The sequence below is a fragment of the Canis lupus genome, chromosome 26, assembly GCF_011100685.1.
Source record: "Canis lupus familiaris isolate Mischka breed German Shepherd chromosome 26, alternate assembly UU_Cfam_GSD_1.0, whole genome shotgun sequence".
NCBI classification, from domain to species: domain Eukaryota; kingdom Metazoa; phylum Chordata; class Mammalia; order Carnivora; family Canidae; genus Canis; species Canis lupus.
In genome coordinates, this window is record NC_049247.1 from 28,537,248 (window position 1) to 28,551,392 (window position 14,145).

General features: G+C 51.3%; 1 protein-coding gene across 4 annotated transcripts in view; it reads right to left on the reverse strand.

Moving 5' to 3' along the window:
- Window positions 1-14,145, reverse strand: part of CABIN1 (calcineurin binding protein 1) — a 150,921-nt gene that overhangs the window by 76,352 nt on the left and 60,424 nt on the right. For all 4 annotated transcript variants that reach the window (XM_038575806.1, XM_038575808.1, XM_038575807.1 and 1 more), the window contains exons 24-26: window positions 9,761-10,021; window positions 6,619-6,770; window positions 4,239-4,417 (exon numbers count right to left, since the gene is read on the reverse strand). In XM_038575806.1, the coding sequence (XP_038431734.1) occupies window positions 4,239-4,417; window positions 6,619-6,770; window positions 9,761-10,021 (592 nt within the window). The remainder of the gene's footprint in view (window positions 1-4,238; window positions 4,418-6,618; window positions 6,771-9,760; window positions 10,022-14,145) is intronic.

A 14,145-nucleotide genomic window follows, 5' to 3' on the forward strand; every position in this document is an offset into this window, starting at 1 on the left:
CACGACACAAACGGTGACAGCATGGCAAGTGAGGACAGACGGTCACATGGGAGCTTGCATAGGGCACCCTGGCTTCCCATATGGCCCACACCCTACAGCCTGGGGCTAAGGGCAGACTCTGTTTATGTTATTGATGGGGCCAAATAGGCATCCTGCAACTCTGAATACCAGCCTCCATGGCTCCCACTCTTCTGACCCTCGTGTTCTCTCTTTCCACCTTCATAGTAAACACTGACACCCCCTAGACCTTGGCTAAGCTTTGCCTCCTCAGGAAGGCCTCCCACCCACCAAGGCCAGGCCAGGTCTCCTGGGGGTGGTTTCAGTTGCACTCCGACCCTTAGCTGATTCACAGCTTCACACTGCCTTCCCCAAGAACCTGCAGCAGGAACCAGGATTGTTCCAGGCACCCAGCACAATGCTGATGGGCACTAGATAGGTATGGCCACGGGCTGGCTGAAGAACCCCATAGAAGGCTCAGCCTCAGACAGACCATAGGGCACTTAGCTGGGGTGGAGTCAAGGGAAAGTTGGGCTCCAAGAGTCTCAGGTGACATGGAGCATGGCAGGTAGATAGCAAGGGTCTTGGCTGTCCAACAGAGTCACTATGTACACATCCTGAAGGCTGGCTAAGCCGGGCCAAGTTATAGACCAAGGCATCCTGTAACAACCCGCTCCCTGAGCCCTGCTACCAACAAACCTTCAACAAACAAAGCAGGGAAATGCCTGCAGATCCAGTCTCCATCAGGTCAGCAAATACGGGACCTTCCCAGTGTTAGCCTTCTCTGGCCTGGGGTGGAAGGAGACTTAGACCTCAACTTTCCCTTGACTCCACCCCAGCTAAGCGGGCAGCCCTAGATGAGCACCCAATTGCCCTCAGCTCAGCTTCCTCCCAGGGAAACAGGACACGTGGCCAAGCCTGCAGGGCAACTGTGAGGCTAGGACCACAGGCACCTCGCCGGGGGACCAGCCCAGAGCAAGCACACACTGCCATGTGGTAGGGCCCAGTTACTCACACACGCTCACATACTCCATGCTGGGAAGGGGTACAGAATTTGTTCAGAAATCTCATTATGCTATGTTTGAACATGTTAAACAGCAATCATTGGGAACTCCTTAAAGGTCATAATGTACTCCCTATGTGATTTCCTCTTCCTGGTTAGGAAGTGTTAATGCTAAAGATTTCAGGACTTTGGACAAGTCCCAAGATGGAAGGGAGAAATAAGACAGGCAGGGCTGCCAATAGTGGCAGCCTTGACTACTAAGTTCGTTCTCTATCTCAGTGTCTCAACTTGGCCAAAGGGCCCCTCTTCAGGTCAGCTGTGGGTACCCTCCCAGCCATGCTGAGAAGGGCTGGCTTTCACATCTGAGTCGGTGGAGTCTCCAAGAAACCCGAGGGCCAGTTCTAAGGGTTTTTAGCCAGGCCTGTGGACAGGCTGTAGGGAGCTTTCAATGCTAGTGCAGGATGGCACATGGGTGCAAGTGGGGCCAGTCCGGAGAGTAAATCTGGGCCCTACTAAGAAGCCTACTATCAAATGTTGAATATCTACATAAAATGTAAAGGTATTTTTCTAAATCTCTCCTAAAAATGTACACCAAATAAGAACTGACCCTAGCTGATTTCTGATTTTGAAGCAGAGATATACAAAACTAGAAGGGCAGCTCGAATGTGGGGTATCCTAGCCACACCGAAGGGGAAATCCTAATGCCTGTCTCCCTGTCTACCTGGTAACAAGTTAGCCTCTGACAGGATCCAGGGTGCAGAAAACAGGCCCAGGCCTACTCCCAAGGCTGTTGCTCCCAAGGACCCTGCTGGCCCCTCTTTTGAGGTCACACCACCGGCCTGAGAGAGACTGGGTGCAAACCAAGGATGACTGGCCTCAGACCTAGGCTTCTCTCACTGTGCCATGCTGCATGGCCCTTGTGCCAACTCTGATGACCTGGGGCTGAATGCATCTAGGATGTAGCTACAATGTGGGAGCACATTCTTTTAAACCCACAAGAAAAACATTACTCCCATTCTCCAGGTGAGGAAACAGGCTCGGTGAGGCTCCCATTCTCCAGGTGAGGAAACAGGCTCCAGGTGAGGAAACAGGCTCAGCCTTCCTGTAGAAGGGCTCAGCTATGCCTAGAGTGAGGACTAATGCCCTGTCCTGCCCCAAGGGAGGCTGGTCTCAAGCTGAGGAGTTGTATGGAAAGTGTAAGGCCACACATTCTCCTCCCAGGGCTAGTGGCCCTGGCTGGGTCACAGGAGGCAGGAACAGAGACGGGCAGTACAGGCCTTGAGGCTACCAGCATATCCCCTGATAGCAGCAATCTGCTACTTCTCCAAAGCCAGGGCCCTTCCCTACAAGCTAGTATAACAGCTAAAACGGCCACATTTTAAGGGCATGGCTATTTTAGGGCCCAAACATTTTCCTATTGTAGACACTGCTTTCTTTCTGAGGTGAGGAGGGCAGGAGTTCTGAAAGTGCTATGTAGCCAGGCCTGTATGCACAGCACAGCATGGCCAGTGCAGAGCTTCCTGGCACACTGGGCTGGGACTGGGTGAAAGCGGACCGTGGCTCCACATCACTGACAGAAATCACTTTGAAAAAAAATTTTTTTACAATCATTGAAAAATGTACAACCATTAAAATTCTATTTGAGCCCATATGTGTGGCTCCCCCTGCAAACTTCTAGAGCAAACAACCATTATGTTGGCACTTAGGACATGTCACACAGTGCCTGCCCCCAACACTCTGCTTCCCTACAACTCCACGTACATGTGTGTGCGCCAGCATGGGACAGCTGGACAGTAGGGCCAGGCAGCATCATGGCCCCTTCCTGCCTCCCTTTCTCTCTGCTACCAGAGTATGCCTACACCAGGAAAGCCAATTCCAGCTCTAGGGGCTCCTGCTACCCAAGTTCAGCTTGAACCTGCAGGGCTGGAAGGGGTGCCAGTCACAGGCCTGTGGACAGCCACGAGCAGCATCCCTTTCTCATAAAAGCTGGTATGATATTAAATCCTCACAGGAGTACCTGGCAAAAATGGATTTGTAAAGCAGAGGCTGATATCCAGTATGTTTTCTCAATATTTTCAAGAGTAAAATGTTGGGACCAGGGAAGTTTTCCTATTGAACTCGGGTTAAGTAAGAAGGGGAAGGACCTTGCTTCAGGAAGTGTGCAGGACTGAATCCATTCTCTGGGGCACAGGGAGGTGATGCAGTCATGCAGCAGCACACACTCAGTTCCACGTCTCTCCACACAGTCCCTGTAGGTCAAGCAAATTCCAGAAGAGGGCACTACAAGTCTCCTCTCCTCTCAGATCACCAAATCCGGGACCCAGAGAGGCCCAGAGGGGGCCTTCGTGCCTAGCTTCCTTCAGTGCTTCCCTAAATCTGCTTTCACACCCCTCTCACTCACAACACGGCACACTTCAGGAACCCATGCAATGGGCGAGGGGTGTCCTATGCCCTGGAGAAGGCAGAGCAAGGCCTATTTCCCCCACAGCCTGATGCAATCAGTGACCTGGGAGTGAGGGCCTGCGTGTCTATCGGCATTGTCACTGCCTCCCCAGGGCCGCACTTTAACGCCCTCTCAGTCCACCGATTTTGCTCATTTCAGCAAAGACTTTATCACAGCTTATCACTTTAAAGGTGAGGAGAACATGAAGAAATCAAGCTACGAGGTCAGCATGCGAGCCTCCTAATGTTAGTAAGAAATGTGGTTCAAAGGTCGCCACCTGCCCTATCCCATGTGGGACGGCCTCATACACAGTCCCAGCTGATTCCCACACCCCACTGTCTGGACTCCCAGGGGTGAGAGACTCAGGCTTCCCACGGCTGTCAGAAAGACATGCCGTAATAATGCAGGCACAATGCCAGCATCACCGGGCTGACTGCACGAAGGCCACTCAAGGCAGCCTGCAGATCCCAACAGCTAGTACACAGAGTCTTCCAAGTTCCCCTCAACATCCCCATTCTTCAGGTGGGAAGATGTAGGCTCACAAAGGCAAGATGCCTTAGCCTGCCCTGCCCCTTCCCAGCCCCCAGGTGGGCTAGCTGGCAGGTGGCGACCCTGAGCATGTTTCGGAAGCACAGAATCACCGTGAGGCCATGAGGTTAATGAACAGCCGCAACATTGCCCGTGTCACCCCAGACCCACCCCCTCACCAAAACAAAGCAAATCATCACCCGAAGCACCCTCCCCCGTGATTGGCGTGCCGCCCTGGGCTGGCAGTAGGGAGAACAGGGACTGTACCGTCCGGCGTCGCCTGCTGGTGGGGTTTTTTACATTTGACGTAATCGTGGTCAATCGGAGTAGCTGTGTAAGGTGGGGATGTCAGACCTGGGCCAGAGGAGGAGGGGAGGGAGGCTCCGGGGCCCGGCAGTGTCCCAGCTGAAGAGTGGGAGTCCTCGTCCACCAGGCAGGCCTTCTCTCTGTGGGAAGATGGGTGGAGTGCAGGTTAGAATCTCTACATCCCACCGAAATAGGACATGTGCTGCTCTGAAACAGTGCCCTTCCTGACCGCTGAACCCTTCCTGACCTGCCACCTTCAAGGGCCTCCTCTGCCCTCCTAGGTTCCACTGCTCCCACACACCTCAAGTGACCTAACCCCCTGGCTGGTGGTCCAAGGTGCTGAAGGAGCTGCTCCCATGGTACCCACTTGGGCTCCAGCCCTTAAGTGGCCACTGTTCAACTATCTCAGGCCTCAAGCCCTAGGGAGACTGCAGGGTAGCTGACAAGCCCTTCCTCAGAGGAACCCATCCTAATCCCCCTCCATGCCAAGTCAGTACCTTCCACGTGATGCCTGACAGATTTAATCCCCAACAAAATGCAGATAGAGAAAACGTCTGGATTTACTGCAAAGTCCCATGTGTACAAGGATACCTGCTACAACACTGTTGAGTAAAAAAGTGAAATACCTGAAATGTTCCATCAAAATGGCTATAGAAAACATGACGCACCCATGCTATGGAATAATACATACCCACAGACTGAATGGCATGAATGAGATACTATCTCTATGGATGGGGTCTTGTCAGGGGAAAAGTAAACTAGAATAGCACCTTCAGTAGTCCGTTTTTATGATATTAAAAAAAAAAGAAACCTCTACAATTGTACATGTAAATGTTAAATGTGTGTAAATGCACAGATAATTATTTGAGAAAATAAACTATAGATAGTGACTAATTCTGAGGAGGAAAGTGAATTTGTCACATTTTAAGCCCATATATTTATATATTGCCAGAATTTTCTCTAACTAAAATATATATTTATGCATTATCTGTATAATTCAATTTTTTAAAAGACTTTACTTATTTATTTGAGAGTGAGCAAGAGACAGAGCATGTGCATGAGTAGGGGGAGGGACAGAGGGAGAAGGACAAGACTCCCCTGCTGAGCAGGGAGCCCAACGTGGGGCTCAATCCCAGGACTATAGGATCATGACCTAAGCGGAAGGCGGACACTTCCAACTAAGCCACCCAGGCGCCCCTATATTTTAATAATTTTTAAAGAAGATTTATTTGAGAGAAAGAGGGAGAGTGAGTTTGTGCATGAGCAGGGGGAGGGGCAGAGGGAAAAGGAGACAGTGAATCCCAAACAGACTCCCCACTGAGCACAGGGCCCAATGTAGAGCTCAATTCCATGACCCTGAGATGGTAACCTGAGCTGAAATCGAACTGGACACTTACTCAACTAAGCTACCCAGGCACCCCAATAATTTTTTTTAAGAGTTATGATCAATAAAAGAAAACATCATTGTACCTTGGGGGCTCTCTGCAACTAAAAGGTACACACCTATAATTCCTAGGACACACCATATCCGCTTGGGTGACATGCTACATGCATGCTCATCTCTCCCATAAGACAATGGGCCTCAAGGATACAGTCTGGGCGCAGGTCTCTCCGGCACCTGGCTGAGCCCTGCACAGTGCCCAGCCAGGTATGGGTACAGAGATGGGGCAAGCTGAGCTGAAGCTCCAAGATGTGGACACCAGAGCAAAAGAAGTCTGGGCCACAATCAAGGGGAGGACCCTTGGGGGACCACACCATGGCGCTAGCATCCCCATGGTCTCTGGCACCACAAGAAGAACCTCCAATGCTCTGCTTCTTGGGAGAATAGGCAGCAGACAGGCCCTAACAAGTCCCCACTCTTGGGAGAGGCCCTGGAAAAGGACCCAGAGTAAATGCTGTGGGGCAGGATGGGTCACGGGGCTATCACGCCTGTGTGGTGGGCACTAGGCCAGGCCCTATGCAGAACACTACAGGAAAGGAGTTTTCACGTTGCTCTGAGTCTGCAATGTGAAAACTCCTTTCCTATAATGTTCTGCGTAGGGCAGAGCTGTGCCCCAATGGGAACAGGGAAGGAATTGGCTTCTCCCTAGGACCTGCCCCTGAGGATGGGGTGGCACCGAGCATGAATCCAGCATGAGGTTACCTAGGATTGCACACTCAGCCTCTCCTTCTCAGTTTCAACAGAAATATCTCTGTCTGGCAACCAGGAGTCTCCAGGTGAGTTCCAGAGGCTTAATGAGCTCTGGTTTACTTAGCAGCAATCCCTGGAATGTCATCTTGCTGTAAATGAAAAATCGAGGTACCTATGGCGTAAGGGGCTGGGTGAAAGCGTGCTACTCACTTCTCTGAAGCTTTGGGTGTATTCTTCTCCTCGCCCCTGGCAAAGGGTCCTTCTGCAGCCTCCTTCATGAAGTTGACCAGGACCTCTGCACTGACCCCAGAGTCGGGCTTCCCCAGGAGCTTTAGGATGGAAGCATGGAGCCGGAAGTACACCTAGGAGAATGATACTCGGAAATGAGCAGCCCTCTCAGTTGCTAAGGTTCACTCCACAGGCCAGTCAGCTACGTTGGAAAAGGGCCCCTGACCAAGGAGACAGGCTGCCACATGCTGCCTTTTTCATTTGCTTTTAAACCAGCCAACCTATAAGTCATTCAAAGCAAGTTCCACCATTAAAATGGACAGGAATTCTCAGCGTCCTAGCTTAAATGTTTAGCCAGTAATGCAACCAAGTGGTGGTAAGATGACAAGAGTAAAAACCCTCAGCCCCATTCACTGGGCACCTCCTCCTACCACAGCCCCTGCCACCCTCTGTGGCCCCCTCCCTCAGCACCCATAAAAAGGAAGCCTCCACACCTGTCTCCCACTGCACCGCAGACTCCCTGAGGTGAAAAACAGCTGACTTCTGTTTGTGTGCGTGCTGTTGGGCCAGCCAGGTACTGCAGGCCTGGAGGAGCTTGCCCAGTGGCTACAGGACAGGTAGGAGGCATGCCATATTCTTTGAAGCCTGTGCTTTTCTTCATTTCCTTGAGTCCTCACCACAATCCTCCATTTACAAATGTGTGAGTAAGTTGCCCAAAGCACCACAGCCGGGAAAGCCCAGGGCCAGGTTAAACTCAGGTCTGCCCTGCCCTCTACTGCCCCCAACTGAACACCACATCACACATAGGCACCTCTGTAGTGACTCAGCCTCACCTTCGCACTCTCACGTGGGTACAATGGAGGCTCCTGCCTGTGGCACAGACTCCCACAGATGGCACAGGATGTCACGAGGGCTGAGAACGCCTGTGGCTGTAGACCCTGATTAACCAGCCAACTCTCAAGAGACATTGCCAACGACCTATCCACGTGAGATGCCAGGTGGTCTGGCCTAGGCAGCACTCTGAAGGGGGCATCCTGGACAGAGGGGACCACCACCCAGAGCCATTCCACCTCTAGCTTGCCTGTGGCCCCCAGAATAATTAGCTCAGCAAGTCCATTCTCAGCCACAGAAAACTGATGCCCCCATACACATCCAGGTGGCTTTGCCTAAAGGAACACAGTGTTCAACTGGCAAGGTTTTAACCAAGTGACAGGTTCAGCATTTGGACTGAAGGTTCAACAGCAGAGGTGAATTTTCACCAGGGCAGAGTTAAAGTCTTAAGAGAAATATCATTTTTAAAACAAGATATCCATATGTTGCAGCTGACTCCTATTCTCCTGAGAGCCAGCATGGTGTACTAGGCCTCAGTTCCTTACCTGGAAGTCCCTGGGCCCCACAGGGACACCATCTTGCCTGCTTATTGGTTCCGTCAGACAGCAGCAGAAGCCAAAAGTCAAAGAAACACCGCGGAGGAAAAAGAGAGTTGTCGTTTTCCTGAGGGCTGGACTACCTCCCTGCCCACAGCTTCGGTGCTATCAGAGGTGCTGCATGGGCCCCAACCCCTCTTCTCTTCTGCTGCTAACTTAGGGAAAGGCACACCAGCCCTCTGGGCCTCAGCCTTCTCAGCCCCAAAGTGGAAATCCCTCCAGGGATAGGCCTGTGAGCCTGAGTGGAAAGCATGAAAGAGCTGTGATGGGAAGGAAGGACCTGGGTAGGGAATGACAGCAACCTGGAAGCTGTGCTTCCACATTTTACCATGAACCCTATGAATATGGCCCCCAGACAGCTGCTGCCAACCACTCAGTGTGAATCATTTTTCAAAGGAAAATTTATAAAAGTGAGCCTTTTTTGCTTGTTCACACAATTACCAAATATTAAAAAGAGGGAAAACATGGTTGAGGGAAAACAGACATGCTCATAGATCAGTATAAACTTTCAGGGCAACAAGAAGCTGTGGATGCGACGTTAAATGACCCTTGGTAATACTCCAGTAAGTGCTCCCTGATATGTGTATACAGGGCAAGGCCCTGTCCGCACCCACTCAGGGAGAAGCGGAAAAGAAGGCCAAACCCATGAAGAAGGGATTGGGCAAATAAGTGGACATCCAGCCAGACCAGAGGGCCCAGAGGCAGGGAAGGAAGCCCACAATGTCTTCCACTACATCTTGTCCAGTGAAAAATGCCAGTTGCAAAGTAAGAAGATGTTACTATGTATCTATATATTAATAGGGGGAAAATCTAGAAAGACAAGGACATGCCCAAACTGTTAACATGGGGCTAGGATCACTGGGGACTTCAGTTTTTCATTTTAAATACTTCTGAATGTTTGACTCTTATGTTTGATTTTTTTATCCATGAATATGTGTTAATTTTATAATCAGGAAAAACAAACAAACAAACACATCAAGGCAGATAAGGCATAATAAGCAGATTCTGCCCCAAACTCCAAGAAGCTTGCTGGTCGCAAGCTGGGCACAAAAGAACAAAGCGAATGTGCTCAGGAAACAGTGAGGCCTGGGCTGGGCCAGGCTCATGTGGATCCTCACCCGTGTGCTCAGTTTCTTCCCTATAGAAGGTGCCAGCCACAGCCTCCCAGCCTGCCTTCCACCACCGCCCTGAGCATCGAGGACAGTATGTGTGAAGTGCCTCAGAAATCATAAATGCAAATCCAAGCACTATACAACTGCTCTTCTCTTGAGGAGCACTGCCAGACCCCAGATCTGAGGCCAAGAGAACAGACTACTCCCCTAGCCCTGTCCTGCCAAGCTGGGAACTCCAGGCACAGCCTGTGGCCTCGCAGGGAACAAAGGTACCAGGAGACACTGTGCCGCATCGATGTCATCACCAAGTCAGGTTCAAGGACCCTGCATGTGCTGAGGAGGAAAGGTAATTTTACTCTTGGAGAGACAAACAAAACAATCACTCTCCCAGAAAGGATGGTAAGCACCCTTTAGAAGAGAGAGGAAAGGCTGCTTTAATTTCACTACACACAAAGCTGCTGAACACAGAGAAGTTTCCAACAGGTTGCGTGGGAGCCACTGGGACCTCATGCCCCATCCCCAGGGAGACAGAGAGCCTGGCCCGCTCCTGCTCTGCTTCCCTGCCCAAGGCCAGCATGGTGTCACCTCTAGGGCCTCCATGGCCAGCTCAGGTGGATTGTGGTAGTGGATCTTCTTGGGGTAGCGGGCAGCCTCCTCGTGCAGGTAGTGGCCAGCCTGTCTGTAGTGCAGCAGGTAAACAGCAGGTGGCTGCTGCTGCTTCTCGGCGACCTTGCCCAGCATGTAGTGGATAAGCCACTCCTCCTCATCACCATCGCCCTCGCAGCGGGCCGCAGACGTAAAACAGTGCCTGGCTGTCTCCAGCATGCTGTCGCGCCGGCCTTCCATCTGGAATGAGACCATGAGACCAGACTGAGTTCAGGCCCTGGGCCTGAACCTACAGGGTTCAGCTATCACCTGCCTTATCCTGAGGGAAGCCCTGCTGCCTTCTTTGTAAGTTTATAATCCTCCTAACAACCCTGACACACAGATGTTCTATCACCATTTCATATCTGGGGACACAGAGTATGGAGAGGCCGGGGGACACCTCCGAAGCACACAGCAAATAAGGGACAGAGCTGGACTGAAACCCATGTCTCCTCATGTCAACTCCAGACTCCTTTCTTTTACCACCATCCTGCAGTATCTGCAACCACACAGTTTAGGAGTTTATGAAGTACCTCCCGACCCCCTTCTAAAGATCCCAACCATGACCCTCACTGCGACTGCAGTAAGGTCCTCTGCCTGGGAGGGGGAGACAGCACAAGGCCAGGGCTGCTAGGAGAACCAGGCCAATAGCAGCTCTGCTGTGTCAGTCTGAGAATGCCAAGAGCCAGCACCAATGTTCTGAGATGAGCCCCCACTGCAGGCAGTGAGCCCTTCATTCTCACACCCACTCACTAGGGTGGGAAAGCAGAGCTGGAAAGGGTGTGCACCCAACACCCAGCGACACAGCGCTGGAGAGGATGTGCACCCCTGGGGTACCACAGAATTTCCCACCCTGTCCTCTGCACCCTTCCAGAGAAACCTGGGTTGCTTAAAAATGGCAGATTCCTGAGCCCCACCCCAAGACCCAGTGCCTCCAGCCACCCTCTCACACACTGAAGGGTGGAAACAGCTAAAACAGAGGATCAGCTTCTAAGATGCTTTCCAACTCAGAAAACTTTTCCAGTCACTTTTCCCAGTCCCTGTATGAGGGCTATGGGGCAGCGCCTAGATGCTATCCATGTGAGATGTCAAGCCATTAGGTGCATGTGTCCGTTTATCCCAGAGCTCCTGGGTAGGAGCTGGAATGAAGACTACCTGTGTGGGGCCAAAGAGGCAGCTGTTCCCAGTACCCTAGGTCTCTAGCTCCTCATCTTCATGACCCTAACTTGACAGCAGGGAAGCTGCAGCCTCTTCTAGTCTCATCTCAGGGACCAGAGGAAGGGAGAGGCTGCAGGCACTAAGCTCTGGCAGGGGCGCTGCCTGCCGCCTGTGAGAGGAGCACCTGTACCCCACTGTGCACAGAAAGGCTGCCCAAGGATGTTTGTCCGCGGATGCTGATCTACATGAATCTCCTGTAGGAATGGCCCTGGGGCCGGCACAAAGAACCCCAGTGTTCTGCCAAACATTTCTTGAGAAGGAAAGTTACTGCCTAGGAATCAAGAAATCATCAATGAGTGAGATATGATAGAAAGAATCACAGTGTAGTGCCAGGACACGGCACAAGCCAAGTGACTCCATCATACCCCTCCAATGGGATTCTGTAGCAGATCTATACCAGTAAAAGGCAGCCACTTGACTGGAGTCCTGCTCTGACTACTCTGTCACCATGTGGCCTCAACCAAGTCAGTAACCCTCTGCCCACCCAGCTCTGCCACTGAGAGTCATAAAGCCACCCACTGAGAAAGGAAGGGCAACTATGAAGAACCCCATCTGGACTGGAACCACACAAGAGGCACAAAAAGCAAAGAATCCCTGTCCTCAGTAGGTGCGGTAGTCAGAACTCTTCAGACAGGAGCAGGAGGGACAGCCACTGAGGATCCAGATCCACTATGTTCCAGAGCTCTGCCAGACACCCTAACACCACCTGCCCAACCCAGAGACATGCACCTGTTGCTGTGGCACCTCATTCACCTCTTGGCCAGTGTGCCTTGCCCAGAGCCAGCCCATGAGAGGTCCTAAGGAAATGCCAGCTCTCACAATACTGCCACACAGGAGGGATGGTCAGCCTGCTTACGGCCAGGTTTCCACAGCAGGCCACACAGCTAGCAGGCGCTGGCCCCAAAGCCTCTGCCCTTGCCTGGAACTGACAAGGGAAACCACTGGTTTTCCTGTAATAGACCCCTTTGGCAAGTTTGCAGGCAGAAGTGGAAGTGCACAGCTATCAACATGAGTCCTATAACTCACCTAATTAGATACAATAAACCCAAACAGCTCTAGCCACCAAGGGGCTGTGTCATCATGACATACTTCAGGATAAGAAACTACCTTACCAGAAGTGGGGAAAACAGGAGGCACAGGGCAGCCCTGTGAGGCAGCTATCCCCCTGGGCAACAATGCAAAACCTCCTTCTTTCCCCGCACACCTGGTGGACTTCCATCTCTCTCCTGCCACCCCTGACAATCCAGGAAGATGGCCTGGGAGCCTAGTTTCAGGCCCTGAGCTCCCTGAGCCAATGGCTTCCTAAGGATCCAAATGGAGTTAAGCCACCGGGGCCATAAGCTACGCAAGAGAAAGAACAGGCAAGGGGAAGAGGTGTGCAAGGAGTTAACCTGGGTTTCCTGTCTGTCGCCCACTCTCTGCCTTCCCTGTCCCTTCCTGGGGGAATCAAAAGTTCCCTCCTCTTGGGGAGCTCTACAAACAAAACCCTCAAGTACCAAAGGCAGAAAGGGCACTCTGATTTCTCATATTTACTTCCTGGAAAGCCTCTATTCTGCTAAAATCCTATTGGGCATCACTAGTGGGGGACTAGAGAAAGAATCCCAAGGTCTACACTCCACCCACCCCAGTGAGTCCCAGCAGAGGATAACAGTGCTCCTAGTGCTGTCAGGGACTCAGTTCCCAGCCTGCTCAGCCCTGGGGCCGTTACACTACAAACAGAATGGAGCAAGGGGTCTCTGCATAGGACAATCGCAATGAAATAGGTTTGTAAGGCATGAGTAGAGCTCAACAGCATGGAGCTGAGTGAAAAGGAAGCTCAACACCATGTACAGCACGACAGCATTTAGACTAGAAGAAAAGAACAGGTAAATCATGGCATTCTTTCTAGGAGAACATGTATACATGACAAACAGTATTTGTCTAAAGTCTAGAAAGATACAAGCCTAACTGTAAGTTTCTCTGAAGCAGGAATGAAGGAATTAGAAAGGGGTTGGGGGGAGCCAAAAAGATTTTAGCTTTGTCCTGACTGTGGCAGTTGTTATAAAGGAGGCGTTTCTTGTACAATTGAAGAGTGGTTTCTGTAAAAGTGATGGTTAAAACAAGGGCCATGCTACTCTTTTCTTGCCCATTTTCTTCCTTGTCACAGAGCCCACCACCTGTCTCTGCTCCATGGCTACACTGCCCTTCCTGTCACCTTTGTCCTCTGCCACTGTTGCCAGGCTTGTCCCCAGGATACTGTGTCTAATCCACCCAGGGAACCTGAGAAAGTGCAGCTTCTGACTGTGAGTGCCTGATGGGCCTTTTAACAAGCTCCTCGCTCCCCCAAAAGAGGTTCTGATGCCCAGTCACATGTGGGAGCCACTGTTCTCATTGGCCTGTAGGGTTCATGCTCTCTGGGCAGAGAAAGAGAGGGAAAACCTTAGAGCCAAAGTGCCTGAAGTTTGGCACCCTGAGACAACCCTCCCAGGCACACAGGTGGTGGCACCCAGAGCTCATGGGGAAAAGCTGAAGTTACTGGCATTCTTCAAACAACAGCCAAGGGTAGAGCCCCAGGTCATGCTTCCAGCTTGCTCTTGTCAAGTATGGGTGACTTGAGGAGACCAGAAAATGTGTGGAGAGAGAAGGGGATTTCAGTCTTTCTGAGGCTTTCTCAAAGTGTTATCACACAGCACACAGATGTCCCGTACCACAAGACCTCGTGTGGGAACTCAGAGGCCCCACAGCTGCAGACATGGTGGTGATAGCAGTTATGACAGCACGGGAATGTTCAGATTCAGCTTGTGCTCTTATAGCAGATCCACCCAGCACTTTCACTGACATTCATCCACATTCAGCTCACTACATTCATTCCATAGTCGATCTTCTGCTGATTTTCACATCTAGTCGAATGGTATAATGCAGATCTACTGCAAAGTTAAGCTGCAAATTTTGCAAAAGACACGGGATTTCATGAAGTTGATGAAAGTAATGTGGACAAAGCCTTTATACATGAGCTGTGGGCACATTTAACAACTGCCCAAAGGGAGGACAACTGGTCAAGGAAGAGACCGCAACACGTTCTTCTAAGGCACAAAGATATCAGAGAATCCTGGGAGAGAGAAGTAGCC